General features: G+C 46.7%; 1 protein-coding gene across 2 annotated transcripts in view; it reads left to right on the top strand.

Annotated features, from left to right (window-relative positions):
- Positions 1-8,216: 8,216 nt before the first annotated feature.
- Positions 8,217-22,123, top strand: part of DCX (doublecortin) — an 84,524-nt gene continuing 70,617 nt past the window's right edge. For both annotated transcript variants that reach the window (XM_058032426.1, XM_058032425.1), the window contains exons 1-3: positions 8,217-8,452; positions 9,940-10,330; positions 20,494-20,834. In XM_058032426.1, coding sequence (XP_057888409.1) covers positions 9,967-10,330; positions 20,494-20,834 — 705 coding nt within the window. In that variant the 5' untranslated portion in view covers positions 8,217-8,452; positions 9,940-9,966. The remainder of the gene's footprint in view (positions 8,453-9,939; positions 10,331-20,493; positions 20,835-22,123) is intronic.

The raw sequence follows: 22,123 nt of genomic DNA, 5'->3' as shown, positions 1-22,123 counted from the left end.
ACATTAAAAGAATATAATATAATATAATATAATATAATATAATATAATATAATATAATATAATATAATATAATATAATATAATATAATATAATATAATATAATATAATATAATATAATTATTTTAAAATTATATTTAAAATAATTAAAATTATATTAAATTATTATTTAATACTTAATAGAAATAATATCTACTATGATATAATTTAATAGTATATAATATACCTTAATAGAAATATATTATACTTAATAATGAATAGAAATATATATACTATAAATATATTTAATAATAGTTTAATATAAATTATTTAACATAATAATTTAGCTGGGGTATGTGACATAATAATTATGATTACCATATAGAATTATTTTGTTAATAATTATAAAAATATAATAATTAGCATTGCAGAAAGCACATGCAGACCTCCCTGCAGGTCCTCTCTCCATGGAAGAGGTGAGGAAGGAGGCCTGGAATGGATGTTCTGTCCCACAGTGAAGTAAGAAGAAAATGAAAGAATCTCTGGCTTGACCAGCCTGGAGGTGATTTGGCCTAAAAGTGAAACAAGCCCTGCCTTTCATAACTCTCTGCCGGGGTTATGGTCACAGCCTGAGCCCACAAACTGGAAATTTGGGCTGGTCAGCAGAGCTGGGGCTGCAGGGTGAGCACAGTGGAACCAGTCATGGCCATGGCCAGGGCTGTTCATGCTGGGTGGGCCTGCAGTTAAACTGGGTTTAACTGGGCAGAGTGCTCCCTGTGCTTGCAGGGCTCAGAAAAGTAGGGAGAAAATGGAAAATATTTGTTGGGTTGCCTAGAGAGTGGAAGTCATCTAATCCAACAGGCAGTTTGGGTTTCTGTTTGGAAACAGAATCAAACCTGGGCTCAGAGCAGCAGAGCATTCCACGGATACAGAACCAAACAATGTCCTGTCAGTGCTTGTGGCTCACCCTGGCTCTGCTCTGGGGCTGCAGCAGCTGAGCTGCAGCTCTGGGAGTTACAGCAAAGCAGGAGCTGGGCAAAAGCAGTGCCTGTAGCAATTATATCATAATAAACCATTATCCCACAGTGCAAAGGTGGGATGGGCACATTCTGGGGTTTAATGTGCACACAGCACTGGGCACTGCTGCTGCTGCAGGAAGAGCCTTGCCTTTGCAGTTTGGCTGCTCTAATGAAAGAGATGACTGTGGTTACAGCCCACAGGGCCCTGGGTAAAGCCAGGCTGCTGCTGAGACCATTTGCTTGCATCTAGCCAGCATTGAAAATCATCTTTATCTTTTTTTTTTTTTCACTACCACAGCATTTCATCAGTTGATTTTCTGGCCTGAGCCACTTGCCCTGTGCATCCCATGTAGAGACAGGGCTCAAACTCACACTGAGTGAATTTACACACTGCACACTCAGTGGTTCTAGGGCTTGTTTCCCTGGAGTTTGGGGCCACAGGAAACAGCCAGAATTCCCTTGTGATTCCTTGCAAGTAGCTGCTCTTTGGCTGCAGCTCTGTGGTGACTGATAACTGCTCAGAATGGATTTTAACTGGAAACCTGCTGGTTTTTTGGTGCCTGAGCAGCTGCTGTGCTTGCTCAGTGTGAGTGTTTACAGAGCTGATGTTGGGTAACCCCTAGGAGAGCTCATGGAATCAGAAATGTGCTTGACAGCACCCTCAGAAGAGATCAGGAGTTTCTTCTTGACTTGGCTCTTCATCTAAACTTTGGGATACCAATCATGATGTTCTGATATGGTTGTTATTCCCCTGTTCAGTTACTCTATGGTTCCCAAAGTTTTCCAGGCTGGGAACTTCATAAAATAATCTTTGAGTAGTGTGTGCCCCTCTGGGAGGGTTTCCTGATGAACAGAACCTGCCTAACCTGGAGACAAAATAGCATCAGAACTATCTCTGTGGAGTTTCTGGTGTTGGCTTCTTGTCCAGTAGCTCCTACAATCATCTCCTACTCCCCTGCAGTGCTAGAAGGGACTTTTCCAGCCAGTTGCAGGTGTTCACAGGTAAAAGGTAAAGGTAAAAGGTACTACATTTTTTCCTAAAAAGGTGAGTGCCTGTGACAGTGTTCACAGGAGTCTTAGGATGAGAGAAGAGATGAGGATTTGACTCCATGTTTCAGAAGGCTGATTTATTATTTTCTGATATATATTACATTAAAACTATACTAAAAGAATAGAAGAAAAGATTTCATCAGAAGGCTGGCTAAGAATAGAAGAGGAAGGAATGATAACAAAGGCTTGTGTCTCAAACTCTCTGTTGGAGCCAGCAGACTGTGATTGGCCATTAATTACAAACATCCAAGATGGGCCAATCACAGATGCACCTGTTGCATTCCACAGCAGCAGATAATCATTGTTTACATTTTGTTCCTGAGGCCTCCCAGCTTCTCAGGAGTAAAAATCTTAAGGAAAGGATTTTTCATAAAAGATATCTGTGACAAATGCCAAAGTCGTCACCCTGCTGGATGGTGCTTCTCTCCAGTCGTCTGTCCAGGGGCATTAATGGTGCTCAGTGCTTTTCTCTTGGTGGTCTCACTGCAGACAGGGAGAACTCCTGCCTGCAGCCATCTCTCACCTCAGCACAGCTCTGCTGTGTGTGGAGGGAGCAGGGGAGGAGCTGCAGAAGTTCAGCTCCAGTTTCAGTACTTGAAATAAAGCTATTTAGAAGGCAGAGTGTCCCACAGTGTTTCCATACTGTAACCTTTGCTTTAAAGATTAAAAACACACAGGGATCCACCTCTGCAGCTCTTCAGGAGGTGGTTTAGAAATCCCTGGAGGCCTCAGGAGCTGCTTGGGTCGGGGCTTTGCCTGTCAGGATGTGTTTGGAACCTGCTTTGTTCCTGTGCTCAGGGGTGCCGTGTAAACCACAGGGCAATGCTGTGTGCCAGACCCAGGAATTACTGAAAAAAACTCAGATTTGGTTCAATTTGGGGCAGAGTTTGCAGTGCTGGCTCTCCCTGCTGGGGAAAAGGGGCTGAAGATGCTGACCTTGTACTCGGTGTTTAATTGTTCCTCCATCGTGTCAGACTCGGATTCTGTGTCTCTCTGCAGACAGGAGCCACCAGCTCATTGATGCTTAAACAATGGTCTGTCAGCGTGCTCCTCACTTGCATGAGACTTGGGGCAGATAAGCTTTTCTTTTGATGTAGCTAAATGAGTTTTCTCATTGCTGTATCTACCTCTAAATGCCACTACAGATGCAAAGCACCGATTTTCAATAGTTTATTGTAGGTACATGATATGTGTGCCTGAGGAACAATAGCAAAATAGCTGGGGAATATTTGCTGCCGTGAAAAAAAAATCACCATTCATTAGTATTGTCTGTATTTTTAGGACAAAACAGATTGAAACCATCTCCTGAAAAGAGTAAAACAGGCACAAAATCTTTCTTTACCTGCTTTCCTACCTCTTCATTCCTGCTCTACTGCCCTACTCCTGGGACATTGATACAGCAAATCCTGCAGCCTCTGCTGGGCTTGGTCTGGGATGACATTTACTGAGTGGAAATCTCATGGAAAACAACTTCTGAAATGGTCTCTTGCTGGGATTTCTATGCTTTTAAGATGATCTACTCGGGTCTCTTTTACAAATGCATCCCCAGTGTCACCTGACTTCACTGTCACTGCCTCCAGAGTGACAGAAGGGATCTGTGTTTGAGAGGAAACATCTTGCACTTCCAGCTTGAATGTGACATGATCCCCCGTGATGGCTTTGATGGGATTTTCCTTTCCATCACTTAGAATTCCATCAGGAAAGTCCTTCAAGCCAGTGTTGTGCTCAGCAGGCATTTTGAGAGAGGCTGGCAATCAGGTATTCAATTCCAATCACTGTATAAAATGAAATTATCAAGAAGTTATTAAATTCTTGGTCACAAGTCTCCTAACTACTATGATGAAGCCCATGGACAACTTTGGAAAAAGGAGAATTTGGATGTTTTGCTGTTCCATTTGTCATGACCTGGGGCTCACAGACCATGTATCATCCATAATTTGGTCAGCACAAATGTTCTGACAAGCTCAGGGGGGTTCTGCACGTCCCTGGGTACAGGCAGTGCATGAGGCAGGCACAGCCATGGATTTCTGCAAGATTTGCACTTGGATTTTAAGGGAAAATGCTGCTACTGAGCTGCCACCAGAACCTGGCTCCTGGAACTCACTGGTTCTGGCAGAGTTCACCCAAAATACACAGGGTGGGATGCTGGGGTGGGGTGCTTCCCTTCCTGCTGTCAGGGAATTTGTTTTCAGCTGGGAAAGATTTATTAATTGTGGTGGTTTGCTGTAGAAGGAAGGGGATTGAGCCAGAAGACATCTAGTGCAGAAGGTATTTTCCTTTTGGATGACTGATGTGGGGTTTAGTGCTTTGTTGTATCTGGATGCATTTGGAATATCTTGAGTTCATTGAGCTGCACATTTTCCAGATACTCAGCACAGAAAATTGCCTTTTCCCTTCCACCCTGCTTCCTGATGGTCCTTCAGAGGATGCAAAAGCCCCTGGCTCCCAGATTTCACAAATACCTGAAGCTAAAGTCACCTGCTGAGACTGAGGGCATCTGCCAGGGGTGTGATGGTCTTCACAGGGGTCTTCTGTTGAAGGAAGAGACGGAGATCTGACTCCCTATTTCAGAAGGCTTGATTTATTATTTTGTGATATATATTACATTAAAACTATACTAAAAGAATAGAGGAAAGGATTTCATCAGAAGGCTAGCTAAGCTAAGAATAGAATAGGAAAGAATGATAACAAAGGCTTGTGGCTTGGGCTCTCTGTCTGAGCCAGCTGACTGTGATTGGCCATTAGTTACAAACAACCATGAGACCAATCCCAGATGCACCTGTTGCATTCCACAGCAGCAGATAACCATTGTTTGCATTTCGTTCCTGAGGCTTCTCAGCTTCTCAGGAGGCAAAAATCCTAAGGAAAGGATTTTTCATGAAATGATATCTGGGACAGCAGCCCCTGCAGATGTTTCCAAGGCTTGCAGAGGGGCAGCTGCTCTGGAGGTGACCCTCCATCCACCCTCCTCTCCCCACTGCCTGGGCTGACTTTGGCTCTCCAGCTTTGCTATTTAAAAGCCTTTCAGATGTGTGTGTGGTCCCTATAAAAATAAATCTCCAAAGGAAACAAATGTTATGTGGTGAAAGTCTGCCAAGTCCCCATTGCTTGTTAGCTCGTAGTATTCTGTAGGAGGAACTTTATATCCTGATATAGGATAACTCTCTGATGAACTCTCAGCTCTTTTGACGATTCAAATTTAAAGGATGTTGCTCTATAGGGTTGAGATTGAGGCACTGACTTGATGGGATTTCAGCTGTGAGTGCCTTGACACCCTTGTCAGACCCCTGAAATAACAATTTTGTCATTTCAGAGAGTTTTGGTGTTTAAGTTACATCAAGCAGAGCTGTGACAGCAGTGATCAGGGATGACAATTTCTACACAGTCCAGAACCACAGAGGTTAAAGTCAGAAATGTAACTAAACATGTGCTTCCAAATAGACTGACATGGAGATGCTCATCCAAGACTTTCTTCTAACCCAATGATCACTTGATTTTTCTGTGTTTCTGTGGCACAGCCAGACCTTGGCTGCTTATCACCCTACCTTATCTCCTGTTCAGACAATGTGCTGTGCCATTAGAGGCAATTTTTATCCATGTCAGGAAGCTGCACAGCAAAGCAACAGGGCATTGACACAGAGTATTTGAGACTGCAGATCCTGGTGATGCTAAAACCTGGATTTTCTAGATGTATGTGAAGAAGTTGGCACACAGCATCACACAATCCCTGTCACTGCAGTCTGTCCCTTTCCTAAGTGTCACAGTTGCTCAGCAATGTCAACAAACATGTATTTATATGAATTTAGTGACACAGGCAAAAGTCTAAATATTACGTTCCTGGAGGAAAGATGATTCACCTGATTTGAAGTAGATAATTTAATGGGAAGAGCTAAATTTATCCTTCCTTTGCAACTAGATGAAATTATTGATGGGAAGTGGAATTTTCTTTCCAAGTCTCAATCACTCACACTGCCTAAAATTGTTTAGAGCGTGATGTCTCAGAGGGTGAGTCTCTTCTGATGTAAATATGTTTTGACTGGCATTAACTCCTTAAGGCCAGGGAAGAAGCTCTGAAGAAGAAGTGAAGTCAGGAGCAGGCCCTTGCTTTCCTCAAGAAACTGCTGCTGATTTCTGGGCTGATGTCTGTGCTCCGAGGTGATTCTGTTCTCACTTGGAGAGAAGCAAATATGGTGTGATTTCACTGAGGACATGTGAAATCAGTCTGGATCCTGGGCTCTTCACCTCTGATGGTGCTCTGGCTTGTGAGATCCTCCTGGTCTTGTGGAGGGATTAAAGGAGGTTTTTCTGGGCACTGTTTAGGAGGAACTCAAGGTTTTATTCAAGATGAACATTACCATGATTTCCTGTAGAAACCTTATCCTTCAGTCAGAGACAAATTCCAGTTCTCTTGTTGGAATAATTAGTTTAAAATGCTTTTCAAAGGAAGTGCCTGTGCTTCAAAAAGCTTCTGTCCCTGTCCTGAGCAGAGGTGTCCATGCACATGTGCTCATCTCACACAGGGCATGGGCTGGGGTGCAGAAAGAAGAGCCATCTGTTAATGGTGCTTGGCACCTTTTGCTGCCCTCAGAACTTCCCATACAAGTCAAATTTGGGAGATTGACACATTATGGTACAATTCCACCTGGATCTACATCATCCTGCCAGGTTTCTTTGGTGTGGTACCTGGATCCTGAGCCATCATCCCAAAAATCTTCCTCTTCTCTGTCAAAGCTGTGTGCCACTGAAGGCTGAATGAAGACTCTCCTTTCCTCTGTTCTTGCTGCCGCTCTACTTGGCACATGCTGAATGATTTATATTTTTGGCAATTTTTTAAAGCACAGGCAGAATTATATTTACAGCAGTATTGTGTTAAAGGAAAGAATTGTTAATTCTGGACAGATTAAGCTCATGGTGATGAGCAGCCAGGAATTATCTAATTCAGAAAATAGGACCAAATGGGAAAGACAAGGTTTGAAGTCCCACATACCCCTAACTGAAATATACCCTGGAGAGGGCAGACCCTGTTCTTCCTCTCAAGGGCTGATTCCTGAGGGAGGAGAGCAGCTCTGTCTCCTCTGCAGTGATCTGACCACGCACACAAGGGAGCCGCCAAAAGCCCCAGCAGAGGATGTGTGGGAGCCTTTGAATAAAAGGCTGGTTTCAGGGAATAAGAAACTTTTTACAAATGTCATGTGTGAAAGTTGCTGGCAGACAGAGAGGAGCTCTCAGTGGGTTTGTGTCAGTGTTGCCTGGACTATCATGCACAGGGCAGACAAAGCTGGAATAAATACCAACTCCTTCTGTGTAAATGTGATACTGCTGGGATGTGCCAAAATGACAACATCTGATGTTTTCACTCGAAACAGACGCAGTGTTGTTAGGAAAGGTTTCCTTCTACAGATGGGAAACCTCTCCCATTTCCAAATCCTATTCTTTTCTAATGCAAAGATGAGGCCTGCACCAGTGGGGTTAGGAGCAGGGTTAGTGGTGCTGCAGCACAGGAATCTCCACCCAGAAAGCAGGTGAAAAATTTTGCTGTCAAAGTGAAAGAGCTCAGTGCAATTTTTTAACAGCTGGCTCGTCCTGTAATGGAATCAGAAAATAAACTTCTTTTACAGTGGGATATGAGCCACGCTGGATCCGCTGGGTTTGGCTCGTGCTGGATGACTCCATCCCGAAGCCCCTGGGGATTTGAATGAACTGGGATTCAGCACTCGGGCTTTGGCTTGTGTCCAATGTTAACAGAGGAAAAGTATTCAGGGGCACCTCATGCAGAACCACCAAGTGAATTCTCCCTTTCTGCTTGCCAGTGTAAACCACAGATGCTGTGTAAAACCAGCACAGGAGCAGGACTGTGCCCAGTTCTACTGGTCAGAGATTTTCTCATTTGCCTTCCTAATGCACAGGTGTCTTGTGCCAGCACTGTGCCACACTGTGGGATTGTGACTGTGACCCCCCTGTACTGCTAATCCTGTAGGATTGAGGCAATTATCCTGGCTTTTTTCCCTTTTTTCTTTTTTTTTCTTTTTTTTTTTCCTTTTTTTTTTTTTTTCTGCTGAGCCAGATGATTTCTTGGTACAACTGGATTCAAGGGGAAATTTGCATCCTTCCAAACACCACCCCCAAGCGTGCCCCTCTAAACCTTTTGTTCACCGATTTGCTGACCTCTCCAGAGCTGGAATCAGCACCTCGTTTTCCCCTCAAGCACAGCCCGTGAGCAGCCAGCTGATGGTGAGAGTGAGAATCACTGAGGCAAAGTTACCGTGAGGGGATGGAACAAGGCACTAGGACCTAGGAGGCGTCTCATCCACCCTGGCAGGAATTTCTTGCTTGGAGCTCAGACAACAAAGGCAGAGTGAGCCTGGTTTTCTTTCTCTGAGCATCTCCACCCTGCACGCTGAAAACCGGTGAGTAGAGCTTTCCTGAGTGACTTGCATGCAGAAAAGTAACAGAAAGGAGGAATCTTTTCTTGCTGCTTTACAGCATCTGCAGCTCATTTTGAAATCAAAACCCCGGCATCCTCTGATTCATTCCCGAAGTTGCTCGGCTGTTTCATTGTTCAGTGCATGACACCAGACTGAACCTACCCCGGCTGGCATCGTGGGGGGAACGTTCCCAACTCGGGGTTTCTGTGTGCAATGCCTGCATTGTCACCTGCCTCCCTGCAGCCTGGGGACAATGATTTTTTTCTCGCATGGGTCACGCTGACATTGTAAAATACAGGGAAGGAGCTTCATTCCGGCGAGTGTAAAGGGCGGGGATGAGATAGCAACAGCTTTTCCTGGGTTTATAGCTGGCTGCCGAGCGCTGTAAATCCCCTCTCAGCCCTGTGTTAACGTGAGAAATGCATACAAGAGGTGCATGCGCCTGGTGCTGCTGGGGGAGAGGAAGGGTCTCTGTTGCAGCATTGAGGGGGTTCCTTCTCCTTTTGTGTTGGGGTTTGGTGCAGGGTTGTTCTCGAGCATAAAGTAGAGACAGTGCAGAATTCCTGGTGGCTGGGTGTCAGCTCCAGCCTGGGCTTTGCAGTGCTCAGAACAATGAAAGGTGAGGAGCAGGGTTGGCGTGTCCCTGGGGCACGGGCACTTCCAGCTATTAAATCACTTAGGGCTGCGAGCGGGGGGTGGAAATAGCCCCTTTATTTTCTCCTCCTCATTAAACGGGAGCGAAAATGCAATTCAGAGGAGGCTCGGGCTGAAAAGAGCTTACCGAAGCTGCGTTTCAATGACAGATTTTTTTCTTTGCAGTCATTTCTTCTTGGAGATGTAGGCTGGTCCTGGGAATTGATTGATGGGCTAGGAGGGGGCTGCGGATAGGGGGAAGGGTGGGCTGGATCTCATTGCTAACCCTTATTGAACAGGCTGTCACAAAGAAACTGCTTATTCCCCTGCGACCATTCTTTCATAAATGCCAGTTTATTCTAATGTTAAACATTCAGATGCTCTGGGTCCTTCCGTGATTCGACAGATTGAAGGGCTGACTTACTGGGATCTCCTTGTTTTCTGTTGCCAAAGGAAACCTCACAGGGCTCAGAGGTTTAATTCATTGCCAACTGGTGTTTGGATGAGTTTTTTGGGGCTGAGTTGTGATTGCCATGTATCCCTTTGGCCCCGAGTCCCAATTTGCTGCACTTTGAAAACTCCCAGGTGCAGGAGGAGCAGGCAGCTCTCTGGAAACGTGTTCCCTGCCCCCAGTAGTTGGATCCCTTTCAGAATGCGAGGACCCCTCCTACTCTCAGTCCCCAGAATCGATACAAATCTGGGTCAGGGGAGGGGGCGCTTCCCAAATGCATCTGTCCTGCTCCAGGCACAGCCTTAGCGTGGTTTTGCTCTCCGGATCGCGGCTCTAACCCGTCCCTTTGCCCTCCTTCTCTCCCCATCTCCTTCCTGCCCTTCAGCTTCAGATCTTTAGGGCTCACCAAACTATGGAACTTGATTTTGGACACTTTGACGAACGAGACAAGGCGTCCAGAAACATGCGAGGCACACGGATGAACGGCTTGCCCAGCCCCACTCACAGCGCTCACTGTAGCTTCTACAGAACCCGGACCTTACAGGCGCTCAGTAACGAGAAGAAAGCCAAGAAGGTTCGTTTCTATCGCAACGGGGACCGCTACTTCAAGGGGATTGTATACGCCGTGTCCTCCGACCGCTTCCGAAGTTTTGATGCCCTCCTGGCGGACCTGACCCGCTCCCTGTCCGACAACATCAACCTGCCCCAGGGCGTGCGCTACATTTACACCATCGATGGCTCCAGGAAGATCGGCAGCATGGACGAGCTGGAGGAAGGTAACGAGCATCCATCAGCATCCCTTGGTGCAGTGAGGAGGAGGAGGGAGGGATGGGGAGGGGGCTGCAGCACTCGGGGCTGCCCGCAAGGTCACCTTGCTCCGGCTCTGGGGGTGCCGAGCCCGCTGTGCCTGCCCGGGGCTGGGGCCACCGCTGCTGTGTGCCCAGTGCCTGCAGGTGTGCGGCTGGAGGGGCGTGTCCGGCTCACGGCCGTGTCCGTGTGTCCGGATGGTGGCCGTGTCCGTGTGTCCGGCTCCTGGCTGTGTTCATGTGTCTGGCTTGTGGCTGGAGGGGCGTGTCTGGCTGCTGGCTGTGTCTGTGTGTCCGGCTGCTGGCCGTGTCTGTGTGTCCGGCTGCTGGCTGTGTCTGTGTGTCCGGCTGCAGGCCTTGTCCGTGTGTCTGGCTCGCGGCCGGAGGGGTGTGTCCAGTTCGTGGCAGTGTCCATGTGTCCGGCTGCTGGCCGTGTCCATGCATCTGGCCCCTGGCCATGTCCGGCTCCTGGCTGTGTCCGTGTGTCCAGCTTCTGGCCGTGTCCGTGTGTCCGCCTCCGGGCTGTGTCCGTGCCTGACCCGTGGCCGTATCTGTGTGTCTGGCTCCTAGCTGTGTCTGTGTGTCCTGACCGTGTCCGTGTGTCCGGCTCCTGGCCGTGTCCGTGTGTCCGTGTCCATGCCTCGGGGGCTGCCTCAGGGTGTCCCCATGTCTGTACGGGCTGGGGTGAGCCCGGCTGGGTTTCCCACTGGAGTGGGTGGGGATGAATGAAAGGGAAGAGGGGCTGAGGTGTTCCTGAGTGTGGGATGGGCTGGGAAGGGTTTGTGTGCTCCGTGTAGGGTTTCTGGGGTATGGCACACACGGTGTGAGTGTGCACAGGGGTGTGGGAAGGGTCTGTGTGCTCTGTGTGGGGATTTTGGGGGTATGGCACCCACAGTGTGTGTGCACAGGGGTGTGGGATGGGCTGGGAAGGGTTTGTGCTCTCTGTATCGGGGTTTTTGGGTATGGCACACACGATGTGTGTGCTCAGGGGTGTGGAACGGGCTGGGAAGGGTTTGTGCTCTCTGTATAGGGTTTTTGGGTATGGCACACACGGTGTGTGTGTGCTCAGCGGTGTGGGATGGGCTGGGAAGGGTTTGTGTGCTCTGTATCGGGGGTTTTGGGGTATGGCACACACCATGTGTGTGCTCAGGGGTGTGGGATGGGCTGGGCAGGCAGCTGGGGGTGTGGAGAGGGGTGCTGGGATGTGAGGGGGGTTGGGAGGGCGCGGGGGTCTCTGTTTGGGGAGCTATGCAGGGATGTGTTGGGAGTTCACACAGCCTGATTAGAAAGGAGATTTAACGAGCGAGGCTCGTGAATAGAGAAGGGCGTTTTTGACAGGTTGCGCTTGGTGAAATTTGGGGTTTATGCGTGAGGAGGGTTAATGACGGGAGCTGTGGGGGTTTCTTTGCGCTGGAGTTCGTGCTCAGGGGGTGTGGAGGTGTGCGGGGCTGTCTCTAAGGGCGTCTGGGGAGTCTGTAAGAGGGCCTGGAGGGTCTGTAAGGGGGTCTGGGTGTCTGTCAGAGATGTGCACGGAGGGCGCGGGGAGTTCATGCGCTGCAGGGCTGTGAGGAAGGGAGCGCCTCGCTGCCTTTGGGGAGCGGTCCCTGCGCTGGCTCTGGAGCATCCCGGGGGTGCTCGGGGCAGGGCCGAGGTGTCCCCGTGTCCCCAGGGGCTGTGGCTGCTGCTCTGCGGGGTGAGGGATGAGCCTAAATCGGTGCTGCTCGGAAGGAAGGGGTGCCCTGGGGAAGGTTTGCTCAGCTGCCAGCCCTGGGTGCTGCCCTGCTCGCCGATTTCCCGGCAGGTCAGCACAGCCCTGGGATGGCATCGCAGGGATGGATGGGCAGTGCATCCTGCCCGAGGGCAGCTCTGCCACAGCACAGTGGGATGGACAGAGGGCACCACAGCCACGCTGCTTTTCTCCTCCCCGAGCAATCCATTCATTCTTTGTTCGGACCTGGAATATCCTGTTGCAGGAGGGGAGGTGCTCTTCCCTTTTCCTTGGTGTTTTTATCCCCAGCAGACATCCCTGGCCAGTTTTGGTGACTACCAAAAAATCCACGAGGCTTTTGCCTTTAGCGAAAGACAATGGAAGTGAGGCACGAACTGCAGGGGCAGCGTCGCTGCGAGTCATTGTGTGACCTTGACTAAAGCAGCTCTCCCTCTCATTCCTTCCCTGTCAGGCAGGATACTCATCTCCCAAAAATACTTCTCAGGGACAAGGACGTGGAATAAATCTTGGTTTCCATAGAGGAGAGTTTTCCTGGGAAGAAATCGCTGCCGTTCAGAGCTGCGATGCTTCCTGGTGGAGTTATTCTCAGCCCATTTACAGCTGTCGAAGGGAGGTGTGGCCTCTCTTAATTTTAGAGATTCTGCCATGTTTCATTCTGGTCTCTTAACATGGCCACAGCCTTTCTCTAATGGCAGCTCTCAGTCCTGCTTGTCCTAGGTTTTATGCAAATCTTCAGAAATAACTCCAGGAGAAAATGCAGTTCTTTATTCTCTTTTTACCCTCTTCCTCCTCTTATACTCAGCCTGATTTTTGTCAGTTAAGGAAGCTTTAGTTGTTACACCTCCTTTAAAAGGGTTTTGTTGCAGGTAAGGAGGTGCCTACTTCATGAAAATACATTTTTCTGGTTGAAGTACAGACAGGAGATGCTGGCATTTGGGTTCTGGCTTTGTTCTGCCAAAACAGCACTGAAGAAGAGGCACTAAACCAAAATGGGATTGTCGCTGTGGCTGTGTCCTCAGCAGAGCATCATCTACGAAAATAAAACCTGAGCAGAGTGAAGACAAAGGAATCCATTTTTGACCATGCCAGAGTAGGTCTGCATGCTGTTATTGATCCCATATTTCTAGGGATGACCTACACTGCTGTTGCAGAAAAGCAATTTACAACACTGTGGGTATAACCAGCCCTTGTGGTGAACTCTGCCCTCAGCTTGGCTGTGTGCATAGCTATGTACAAAATACCTGTGTGCCAAAATACCAAATACATGCATGAAACCCAAAATTTGGGAGTAGTTCTGCTGTGACACACCAAAACAGTGCACACATAACCAGGGCATGTCTGCTTTATAATCTGACTTTCTGCTTGGAGACTGAGGGTAACCAAACCAGTCCTTGTTGCTATAATGGGACTAATTTATCATTGTAATTTCCAATAAACAGGTAGAATCTAGGAAAAGTCATCAAAGAGGCTCATCTCAGTGGTTTGATGGAAAAAACTTGTGAATTACTGACAATATTTCACATCATGTTCACCTGATTACTTCTGATTGAAAAATGTACTTACATAGTGTAGCCTGAGTGTACTTCTGAAGGGTAGAGAATGATATTGCACAGCATCAATATCTAGAGACAGAGATTTCAGGTGAATAAAACCCACGTGGTGTGCAGCTAATTAACTGGGGCTTGGAATCACCCTTTGTTCTCCAGACCCAGAGTTCTTCCCTGGCACTCAAGGTTACTCCCATAATGAGAACAAGTGAAGTTTTTAATGTCTTTTGTCACATTCCTTCCATCTGTTGGGCTGAGCCTCTTGGTCTTTTCCTGTGCTGCACCCTAACATCTCACATTTTGGAAGCCCTCAGAGCTCTGTCACACAGGTGCCTTTTGCTGCCAGCTGAGTTCTCCCTCACTGGTCACAGGCTGCTTTTTCCATTCTTTTCCAGGCAGCTGTCTCATCTCCCAGTGACTTTCTCTCAAAATCCTCCCAATGATCATTTTTTCTTCCCCTCTTCAGTCCTAGCAGCCATCTTCCATCACTGTAGTCATTGTCTCAATCCTGATTTCCTACTTTCAGCATTCGGCTTTAATAGAAATAAATAATAAACTATAATAATAATTAATAATAATATAATAATAAGCTTTAATATAAATAAAGAACGCACCTGCTGATGTTGCTTAGAGCTGCATTCCTCCTTAACTTCTGTGCTGGTCAAGTGCAAGGCAAATCCTGTTCCAGCTCATCCTTCCACTCACATCCCACTGCCTTGGCTGGGTCAGGAGTGAATGTTGGCCTAAGGTGCTGCTATTTATGGTGGCAGATGAATTTTTTGGAAAATAGCACCATGTGGGCTTTATTCCCCTTCATTTAGAATTGGTTCCAGTGGCCAGGGCTTTGGGAAGTTGATTTATAGATCTGCATTTACTGGTGAGTCACTTGTAACTGATAATTCTGTGCCTTGGGCTGTGATCAAACTTGCATGTGAAAGATGCTAAAATAATCATGTGCCATCCTTTGCAGCCTTTCTCATGATGATCATAGAGCAATCCACATTTTTCATCCAAGTTTCAGCTGAAATTTAGCTCCTTTGGTATTTGGATGTGGTGGTTTTGTTCATTTTGAGCCTCTTCTTGAAGATTTCATGTGATGAGAAGTTGCCCCACCTCAGCTCTGATTATTTTTTGTCCTGGAATGGAGAGCTGGGTAGAGGTGGAAGCTGATGTTGTGCATGGACTTCAGCAGCAAAGGTGGCTTAGGAAATGCTGCTCTTGGTCACTTCTTCCAGTTCCCATTGTCCCATAAATGAGTTCTTTGTCGGACATAAGGGATTTTTTTTGGCTCTCTTCATAATTTTGCTGCTTTCCCATATTCAACTTCCTGGCATAATGGACAGTGAGGCACAACCTGGGAGGGAAGGCAAGGCACATCCCAAGGTGGATTTTATGCCTTGTCCTGGGCTGCTTGTTTGAAATTTGTCTTTGTTTCAAATCAAACTCCAGAAAAAGCTGAGTAGGATTTGTTTTGCTCAGTGTGGTTTTATTGCAAATGTTCTTGGGCTGTGTGAGATATTCCACAAAGTGATTCCAAGCTTTTTGTATCCTGTCATGCCCTTGGGAATATTTTCCATAATCTTGTCCAGGAACATTTAAAGTAATCATAGGAGGGGCTCCACCCTGGAACTGAGGAGTCTGGTGTGTGCTGGGACTGAGGGGTTTATAGGAAACATCCTGGAACCTCCACCCAATGTGTGTGTTCCAGTTTGCCTGGGAAAGTGAAGTTCCTGTAGTTTCATACTGAAACCTTAATAACCTGTGGAATTGTTTTCTGTGGGTGTCTGCTGGCCTGATAGCTCAGCTAATTACATCCTACAGAACAAAATTTCTCCATGGGGCTCTGTTTTATTTGCTTGCTTACCCCAGCTAGGTGCAGCCAGGACTGGTGTGGTCCCAAAATTCTTTAGGGGCATCTTGTGGTTCTGAAGATGATTTCTAATCAGGCATTTCTTCCACTTCTCCAGCAGAGCAAGAGGTGCTTCTGTTCATGGAGGAGCCAAGGGAAGGGAGCTCTTCCAGGGCTCATTTTGCCATGCTGGAGTAGGCCTTTCTAACTGTAGTAGGCCTTTCTAACTGGAGTAGATCTTTCTAACTGAGGTAGATATTTCTAACTGTAGTAGGCCTTTCTAACTGTAGTAGGCCTTTCCAACTGGAGTAGATCTTTCTAACTGGAGTAGGCCTAACTATGGAAGGCCTTTCTAACTGGAGTAGATCTTTCTAACTGGAGTAGGCCTTTCTGACTGGAGTAGATCTTTCTAACTGGAGTAGATCTTTTTAACTCATGAAGCAGCAGCAAGTTCATGCATTTGAAACTCAAGGCCTCCTCCAACACCATATGGAATGAACTCTGCATGGTGTTAAGTCCACTTAATTCCTGCTGCAGCCCTGGTAAATTCCATGAAACACAAAAGCTGGGCACAGTAGCACATTCTCAACTTTGCAACTGCAGATCTAACAGCCAGAATAATTGACTGCTGCCCACAGAGACTGTTCCTGGAATAACTGTTAACACTTAGACATTTAAAATGGCCTCAATCCAGCTTTCTTGATTTTTCTCAAAAGACTTCTGCCCACAGTTCATTATCCTTGGAAAGTTGCTGGTGCATGCTGAGGAAGGATAACTTTTCCTGAAAGCACAGCCTGTCATTTTTGGTATTGTCACAGGGAGCTGATCTAAGAGGGTTGGAGGATTAGCGCTCATCTGGAGCTTAGGGTTTTTCTAAGGAACCTTCTCCAAGACAAACCTTATCTTTGCTGAGATCATCCCTTCTTTAGGAGCTGAATAATCTCCTTGTGCTTCCATCAAATCGGTACCACAGGGATGTGTCATGCACTCGGAGTAGTTCTGTGTGATGCAAGCCTGCCTTCAAATGGCAAATATGATGGTCATGACAGCATCTCTGAGGTCTGCAGCCAGCCCAGCCATTGCTGAGGGCAGGCAGGAGCACTGAGGAAATGCCTTGGCTGCTTTGGTGGCACCACAGGAATCGTGACACGTCTGGAGTAGCCTGGCATGGTGACAATGCTCATCCCCCTGTGGGCTCTGGCTCTGCAGTGTAAAAAGGACTTCATGCTCTGAGCTGGCCCTGCACTGAACCAACACTGTCCTCGGCACCAGGGATTTTGTCAGGGTGATGCTCCCCAGCCCCAGTGCATGAATGTGTCTTTTTGGGGCTGCCTTTTTGGGGTTTGTTTGGAATTAATGACCTGGCTGTCCATTGTACCTTCTCATGGCTTGCAGTGGGATTTCTGCACAGCTGCTTGCTGGCTCAAGACGTGCTCCTGAAAATATTTGTGCACAGATTTTTGTGCTTAGGGCTGGGGAGCAATGTTCTTCTTGGAGCTGTTTCTTTTGCTCGTGACAAGATCTCACATCCCCTTCCCATCCCTTCTGTTATGCTGAGCACATCTTCTGCTCTCATGCTGTGTCTGTCAGTCACAATTCTGTGCCTGGCACAGTTGTACACCTTGACTTCTCATTACAGGCTTAGCTCAGACAGATGTGGCACAGAAACCCACAGAGAGCCCACTCCTCCCTCCATGGTATCTCTATTCCCTTTAAGATTTCTCTTCTTTATTATCTCCTGGCCACATAGTGCAGTTCAAAGCTGCAAAGTTCACAGGTCTTCAGCCCATGCTTGCTCAATCCTGCTGCCACCATGGTAAGGTTTGGGTAAAATTCCACTGTGGGATGTGAAATACAGTGTGGGAAGTGTGTTCCTGGCTGGAAAATGCGTGTGCCTCACTGAGGGACTTGAATGACGATTTTGCTGCTGTTTGAGGCTCATAAACTGAGTTAGGGAAGACATTAGTTGAAGTGGTTTTTAAATGAAGTTAAAGCTTCAGGTCACATCCTTAGGTCAGGGAGGAAGGGAAGAAAAGCTCCTCTTCCCTGGAGCTGTGCTGCTGTGACTGCAGAGATGATGCTGAGAAGAGCTGCTGCTCTGAACTGCTCCTCTGGAGTGTCTCTCCAAGGAAATTTGTCTCCAGTTTTAGAATCGAATACAGCACGGATTTTATTTGCTGGAGTTTGGGTGCAATGAGACAAACGGAGAAAAGGCAGATTCCATTTGGCACTTGTGAGTGTGGGCACAGCTGGAGAGGCTGTGTGTGGATCTGCACAGCTGCCCAGGATCACATCTGGGGAGCAAACCCTACAAGAGCTCTGCCTTCATGCCACTGTTCCCTTTGGTGTACAGTGGTGTAAATCCACAAACAGCTGTGCTGTGCAGTGAGCAGCTCAAAAGGACTCAGCTGGAACTAAGGGTAATGGTACTGTATCAAACAGATCAAGAATCTCTTCAGCTTACTTTAAAATATGCAACTTGTTAATAAAAAATATGCTCTAGCACCTCAGGTGTCTACAGAACACAGTGCAAATTTGCACTTTCTTTCACTGTGAAAATAATACAGATGAAGGTCAAATGCAGATGAAAGCCAAGCCTTGCCGCACTTCAGTGGCTGATAGTTTATTTCTGTTTTTCAGGTGGGGAAGCAGAGGTGAATGTGAGGTCAGGAGCTGGCACAGGGAAGCTGGGGTGACAGCAGCACTCAAATCACTAATTCTAAGTGCTGCATTTAAGCAGAGAAATCTCTTTTCTCAGAGGATAATGCACAGTTCTGCTGAGCACACTTAGGAGGGCTCTGCTGCCCGGGGATTATGGGCTTGGCAGGGCTCATGTTCTTAGGATGGTTAATTCCTGGGAGCATTCCAGACTCTTTGCTGCCCTTCTCTCAGTCATGAAACTGGAGAGAAGCCTGGGCCTGCTCTGCACCAGGTGTTCCTTGGCTGAAGCAGATGAATAAACCACAACTTATCACTTATTAATCAGAGAGATCTGAAGTATTCAAAGCTTCTGGAAAAGGATATCCCCAGAGGGAGTTTTGTATAATGTGTGGTATTCTGGAGGGTATATTTGAGTTTTTATTGAGTCAGATTCACAAAATGTTGGGGATTAAGGAGCTCCAGCTATGGGCAGGACTGCAGGGTTGGTTTATTGAGGGGTGTTGCTGTCAGCAAATAGAGATTTTTACTGTTTGTTCAGGCCAACAGAACCTGCTGGTGGGATTATTGTTGGTTTGGGTAATACCCAGACAAAAAATGCTCAACTGAGTGTTCATCACAAACCTTGTCAGCTCTCTTCTGTATTTGTATTCCATCTTTAGAAGGAGAAATGGAATATCTGCTTCCTGTTGATCAAGGATTTTGGTCATTTTTATACACATGGAGAAGAGCTGCAGTTGGTGATGCAAACACCACGAGTGGGCATCACGGTGGCAAAGTGGGTACAAAGGTGGGGTTGAAATAAGTGAGAATCCTGCATCTTTTCTATGGCTGCTTGTGGCATCACACCCTGGTCAATAATAGGGACAGAAATACACATAGTGCTGTCATAAGCCTGTTCAAATCTGGTTTTTGTGTGTCTGTTGTGGTCTCACCATGGGTTCTGGTGCCTCCATCAGAAGTGCAGTTTAGTCAGCAGAAGGAGCTGCAATATGAACTTTATCCTGGACATGTTACGTGCCTGGGCCATGTGAAAATCAGTGGCATGTTTGGAAATCCATATTTTGCCAACTGGATGTCAAATCCTGTCCTAGAGATCCCTGGGTTCGAAGCCAGACTTGGCTGTGGGATAGGCTTTTCAAAGATGTCTGAGCCTTGGAGTGTGCAGTCAGGGACAGACAAGGAAAGGCAGCCAATCTGTTTTTGGTAAAGAAGGGGTTCCTTTTTTTTAAAAAAAAAAGTATTTTAAAATAGTTAAATCTGTATTTTGATTTTAAACATATCATAGTATGTGAAAAACTTAATTCTGTAAGATCAGACAAAGAAAACACCCGAAGAGACTTTAAAATCCTACAGGTCATGCCTTCAGTTTCTATTAAAATTTTATCTAATGGCGAGACGAAAGCTTCTTCCTCCAGCAGTGAGTGACTTTTTTTCAGTGCAGCCTGAGTCATTTCAGACCAGACAGCTACATTCCCTTAGGGATACTGGTTTACAGTCTCATTCTGTAATTCATCAGCATCCATCAGATTTGCAGGCCCAAAAGAAGCTCCTACAAATCCTTTAAGGTGCTTTTAAAACCTTGGATAGATAGGATCCTGTAAATTACAGACAAAGCCTGAAACTAATTTTGGGTGGGATAGGGAAGGGCTTTTTGGGAATTACTAAAAAGACCCTGTAACTCTTCTCTGCCATGTCTAAATTCAGATTTAATGTATTTTTGGTTGGTATCAGCCATGTAAATCAAGAAGTGGTATTTGGCGCAGTGTTTAATCTCAGCTGCCACTAGGTCTGTTCCCTAATAAACCACTGATGCTCCAACAGTGCATATTTGTTATGCCTGCTAGATTTATCAAGGCTGCTTTTAGTGGAGACTGTTCAGGACAAGATTGTGATTATTCTTCAGGCATGATGCAGAAGGCACTTTGTGGATGAATGTTGATGTCCTCTTGGCAGGGAATGACACACTGAAGTAGCATCTAGGTCTGTAAAGATAAAGGGAAAACTGGCAAATTTATAAAATAATCAAGGTGGTCAAATGAATTTTGTGTTTTGAAGCTCTTGGAGGGCTTAGATGCATCTTCAAGTACCTAAATACCTTTATAACTCAACCTCTCTCAACCCCCGGTTCACGTGATTTTATGTATTTGCTGATGGCTGACAAGCTTATTTTGTGGAAATACCAGCAATATTTAAAATAACCATAAATATAGCATTAAAACAAGGTAGAATGTTTTAAGAACAAGCTGTCGTGGGAGTGCTAATGGGAACAATTATCAATGATGTGCATGATTTATGGGGGAAGAGCACAGAGCTGGCGCTTACTGCAGAATCTCGTTTCTCCCTCAAGGCGAGAGTTACGTCTGCTCGTCCGACAACTTCTTCAAGAAGGTGGAGTACACCAAGAACGTCAACCCCAACTGGTCTGTCAACGTGAAGACCTCTGCCAACCAGAAAGCACCTCAGTCCCTGGCCAGCAGCAACAGTGCCCAGGCCAAGGAGAACAAGGATTTCGTGCGCCCCAAGCTGGTGACCATCATCCGCAGCGGGGTCAAGCCGCGCAAGGCCGTGCGTGTGCTCCTCAACAAGAAGACTGCCCACTCCTTCGAGCAGGTCCTCACTGACATCACTGAAGCTATCAAGCTGGAGACAGGGGTGGTCAAAAAGCTCTACACCTTGGATGGGAAGCAGGTAGGAGGTTTTTACAGATGTTACGTCTTTTTGTTCTTCTCGTCGCGTGGCTTTGCTGACTCAGAGTAATTCTTGAAGGCTAAAATTAAGCTGAGATGATTGCTGCCATCTGTTGCCTTAGAAGTATGGCTTCTCATGCCAGTGGTTAGGTTACTAAATTTTCCCTGATATTAATACCAAGTAAAGAATGCAGCCATGGGTCTGGGTGGAGCAGATGCTCGCCCTGCACGCCGGCGTGCGGTGCGTGTCCTCTGGGCCAGCTAAATAAATAACAGGGGGGCTTGGGCTCACAGCCTCCAGCTGCTCTGGCTCTGGACTCACTGGAAGAGCTCTCCAGCTTTGGCTCCACTCAGAGAAAACGTGTTGCTTGACTTTCCTTGCCCTCTGGTGAAGGCTTGCTAAGATAAAGCGATTGATCCAAGCATGCTCTTCTGGCCAGCTCCAGAGCGAGCAGGGAAAGTGTGGAACTGGGGAGCATTTCCTTGACTAAGTGCACGAGGAGGTAACGTGCAGAAAGAGTCAGAAATATTTAGCAGGTCATCAAAATGTGCTTCATGTCTACATGTTGCTGGAGCTGAAGGAAACATCTGTCTCTTGTTAGCAGCTACACAGCAACGAGCCATTTCGTATTGCTGTATCTATGAAAAGCCTTAAAGGAATGTGGGGGATCATTTTTAGAGCTGGGAAGAGCTAGATTCTTCAAGGACGATTCTGAGCTTGATTTAACATTTCTGTTTATTGTAATTGAGGAATGATCTTATTTTTGTCGCTATTTTTCCTGCTCCAGATTCTGGAGCCAGGCAGCACATCTCTTGTGTGGGTTTGGACACTGGCTATTCTAGGGATTGATGGGTTTGCATTAAATTAATTTCTGTCCTGTCTCTGGAGAAAATTATTCAAGAAAATGATTCAAGTACTCTGCCCAAGGAAATGCAGATTTTACAAATAAAAATGTTCATCCCAAATGCAGGTTCCTAAATGTCCTGCACAGTCCAGGAGTGCAGTGTAGTTCCTGGGAGAGCAGCATGTCACTCTGATCTGATAGTCTAGTGTCCCTGCCCATGGCAGGGGGATGGAACTAAGTGGTTTTTAAGGTCCCTTCCAACCCAAACCATTCTGTGATTCTTGCTTTGTCCCATCCTGGTCCTGCACATTAGTTACTGTCTGGTTCCAGCTTCAGATGCACAAAAAATCCCATCTGTCTGCCAAAGCTTTCCCTTTTCCTTCCTCAGATGCACAGTTTGAACATGAGAGGGTGCCTGTCCACAGACACAAAAACCTGCTGGAAA

The sequence above is a fragment of the Melospiza georgiana genome, chromosome 12 (genome assembly GCF_028018845.1).
Source record: "Melospiza georgiana isolate bMelGeo1 chromosome 12, bMelGeo1.pri, whole genome shotgun sequence".
Classification (NCBI taxonomy): domain Eukaryota; kingdom Metazoa; phylum Chordata; class Aves; order Passeriformes; family Passerellidae; genus Melospiza; species Melospiza georgiana.
The sequence above is the reverse complement of the archived record's forward strand: the minus strand, read 5'-3'. Positions and strand labels throughout refer to the sequence as shown.